The 1,315-nt window shown below is 37.5% G+C and overlaps 1 protein-coding gene across 1 annotated transcript in view; it reads left to right on the top strand.

Moving 5' to 3' along the window:
• The window catches only part of mrpl37 (mitochondrial ribosomal protein L37), an 8,736-nt gene that overhangs the window by 814 nt on the left and 6,607 nt on the right, over window positions 1-1,315 (top strand). Inside the window, exon 2 of the mRNA XM_016502214.1 lies at window positions 114-297. Coding sequence (XP_016357700.1) covers window positions 114-297 — 184 coding nt within the window. The remainder of the gene's footprint in view (window positions 1-113; window positions 298-1,315) is intronic.

Below are 1,315 nucleotides of genomic sequence, written 5' to 3'. Positions count from 1 at the left end.
ATATGTGTGTGTGTACTGTATTTATATACAAAATAATGTACTGTGTATTTGCTTAAACTTTGGTTTGATATGTGTATAACAGCAGATAATGTGTGATTGTGATTTGTGTTTAGGTGTTCGACAAGCCCTCTGGCTCAGTAAGTCAGTCCTCATTAAAGGGTTACCTGATCAAATTCTCACCCTTGCTGAAGATCCAGCCAATCATATTGAGAATCAAGATGAGAGAGTACAGAACGCCATTAAAAATTCCAGACTGTGGGACACCACAGAACACCGGCCACCCAGAGAAAGGTTCTGGTGGGTACTCTGACTGTATTACTGATCTCACTTCCGTAGTCTAGAAACAAGACTTACCTTAAAAAATGGCTTTGTCTCAAACATCATTCCTTAATTATAAATTGATATTCATTAATGAAGTAATGACACATTAATAATAAAATGACTGGACAGGCTATCATGACACCAGTGACTTTTTCAAAAAACTAGAACACACATATTAACTGACCATCTGTCTTTTATATATTTTTGTATGAAACTCATGAGCTTGTTTAGAGTTTTCAGAGTTGATCATTTGATTAATTTTTTTTTTTTAAGTTATTGAGTCTGTGTTCTGAAACCTAACAATGTTTTGTGTTTTACATTATTACATACTGCAAACTATTTCATAATTTAAAAACCATCCTTCCTTGAATTGGTTGAAACAAAAAAGGAAATTCTGTCGTTGTCTCGCCCTCATGTCATTACAAACCTGTATGACTTTCATTCTTCTGTAGAACATAAAATATATTTTTTATATTCTCTAAAATATGATAAACAAAAGCTCAAACGTGCTTGTTTAAAGGGGTCATATGATGCGATTTCAATTTTTCCTTTCTCTTTGAAGTGTTACAAGCTCTTGGTGCATAAAGAAGATCTGTAAAGTTGCAAAGACTAAAGTCTCAAATCCAAAGAGATATTCTTTATAAAAGTTAAGAGTCAGCCACGCCTACCTAAAACGGCTCGTTCTATCACGCCCCCACATATCCACCTCACTATGTGGGAAGATTTGCATAACGCCGCCCAAATGTTCACACAAATAAAGAAGGAATAACTTTTATTCTCGCTGTAGTATTGTTGCCGCCGCCGCCATGTCGTGAAGGCATGGTGTGATTCGTTGTGAAAGCGAAACTACTTTGTTTGGCCTTCCAAAAGAGGACGATATCCGCTTCGTCATGCCTAGAGCTGATCCGTGCTGGTCGCTGAGGAAATACAACAACTTTGCGCTGTAGATTACCGGATCAGCTTTCACGGTGGACGAAGCGGAGTCCAGCCCGGG

This window comes from Sinocyclocheilus anshuiensis, unplaced genomic scaffold (assembly GCF_001515605.1).
Source record: "Sinocyclocheilus anshuiensis isolate Anshui unplaced genomic scaffold, SAMN03320099.WGS_v1.1 scaffold718, whole genome shotgun sequence".
Taxonomy (NCBI): domain Eukaryota; kingdom Metazoa; phylum Chordata; class Actinopteri; order Cypriniformes; family Cyprinidae; genus Sinocyclocheilus; species Sinocyclocheilus anshuiensis.
The sequence above is the reverse complement of the archived record's forward strand: the minus strand, read 5'-3'. Positions and strand labels throughout refer to the sequence as shown.